The 1744-nt window shown below is 57.7% G+C and overlaps 1 protein-coding gene across 1 annotated transcript in view; it reads right to left on the bottom strand.

The window, feature by feature from the left end:
* Nucleotides 1-257: 257 nt before the first annotated feature.
* The window catches only part of CAVIN3 (caveolae associated protein 3), a 1870-nt gene continuing 383 nt past the window's right edge, over nt 258-1744 (bottom strand). The window contains 2 exon segments of the mRNA XM_027765719.1: nt 258-1139; nt 1666-1744. The exon segment at nt 1666-1744 is cut by the window's right edge and continues 72 nt beyond it. Of these exon segments, the coding sequence (XP_027621520.1) occupies nt 738-1139; nt 1666-1744 (481 nt within the window). The 3' untranslated portion in view covers nt 258-737.

Raw genomic sequence — 1744 nt, forward strand, 5'->3', positions numbered from 1 at the left:
GCTTTCTGTCTCTCTATCTCTCTGTCTGTCTGGTGAGCACACACGCCCTATAGCAAAAAACAAACAAACCAACAAAAAACACCTCTCCAAATAAATAAATAAATAAATAAGAGAATGGAGGAGAAAGGATTGTGGTGTGGCCATCCCCCCAGAGGTGGTTTCTCGCTCTGTCTCACTAGCGCAGGCATGCACTCTATTTCAAAAAAGCTCTCTCTCTACAAATAATAATAATAATAAAATAAAAAGAGGCAGTGGAGGAAGAGGAAGAGAAAAACCATTCGTCGGCATTTATTAAGGACCTACAGCAAGGGACTACACTGATGCTTATATTTGCATTTGTTCATCCTATTTGAGGAGCAAGTGGCCTGCAGGCTATTTCTACTAGCCGCAAAAGTAGAGCTCAGGGTTCAGTGAAAAAGGAAGACATCATACAACGACCTGCTGGGCATTCACGCCTTGTCGGAGGTCCTAACTCTGTATTCACTCTCGCCCTGCCTTTCGGCCCCCACGCCCACGCCTTCACAGGAGTCTCCATTAGGTGAAATTGCTTTTATTGACGGTGAGCATGGGTGGGCGTGGCTGCGCCACTTTCAGAGCACACAGGTTACTAAGGAGCGGGGAGGACCAGAGCTTGCTGTGGATAAAGGATTCGCTCCTTATTTGGGCATGAAAGCTGCATTCTGAAGGATTTATTTTGGGACAAGGCACTGGCACGGGGCAGGAAGCAGCACCAGCCATCAGGCTGCACTCTCTATTTGGAGCCGAGCCGCTCCGGCCGCCCCTGGGCACCCAGGATCTTCCTCCGTATCCTGCGGAGGCTGTAGCTCCAGCGCAGGCTCTGGCGCCGGCTGGGCTTCGGGCTGGCCCCCAGCGCTCTTGCCAGGGCCCAGACGAGGTGGCTTGACCGGCGTGGGCGGTGGCGCTGCAGCACCTTTCCGACCCGAAAGGGCCCTTCGCAGGCTCTGAACCTTTTGCAAGCCGGCGCGTCGCAGTCGCCGCGCGCGGGACTCCACCGGCCCCTCGTCGTCGGAGCTTTCTTCTGCTTCGGCTTGCTGCTGCTCTGGGCCCTGCTCGGGCTGGTCTCCCTCCACGGGCTCTGGCGCTTTCTGGAAGGCTCTGGGTGGGATTTCAGCCTCCTCCTGCATGTGACGGACACAACACTGACCCTGACAGCCCCTTACCCGGGCCAGCTGGAGAGTCCCTCATCACACACCGGCAACCCACTCGGCTCTTTACCTCCGCAGCCCGAGTAGGGGAGAAAGGGCAGGCGTGGGAAGGGAGGAGGCAGGAGAGCAGAGGAATGAGAGCGAGCTGCGGGCGCATGGCAGTTTGTAAAGTTATGTGGGACAAAGATGGTGACCGGATGGGCAGGAACTGGAGGAGGCAGAGGACTGTCGTGGGGTGCACGTCTATCCACCTCCGTTATTTTCAGTTGGGGATAGGCTGGGAGTCAGACCAAATTCCGTGGACGTGGCCAGAGCTAGAGCTAGCGGGCTTTGATTGGCCAGGAGAGGGATGGAGCTGTGGGAAGGCGGCTCCACAGCGGCGGGCAGCGGGTGGGGTCAGGAATGTGGGTGTGGCCGGCGGGTGGGAGGCAGGAGCCCCTACTTGGTAGCCCAGAGGCGGGAAATGGCCCTGGCTTGGGGGATTCAGGAGGTCACTGACCTTGAAGAGCAGGACATGGAGCTTCCCGCGCGCCACCAGCAGCCCAGGGCTGGCCTCCAGCCGCTGCACCTGGGCCGCG

This window comes from Tupaia chinensis, unplaced genomic scaffold (genome assembly GCF_000334495.1).
Source record: "Tupaia chinensis unplaced genomic scaffold, TupChi_1.0 Scaffold139491_1, whole genome shotgun sequence".
NCBI classification, from domain to species: Eukaryota; Metazoa; Chordata; class Mammalia; order Scandentia; family Tupaiidae; genus Tupaia; species Tupaia belangeri.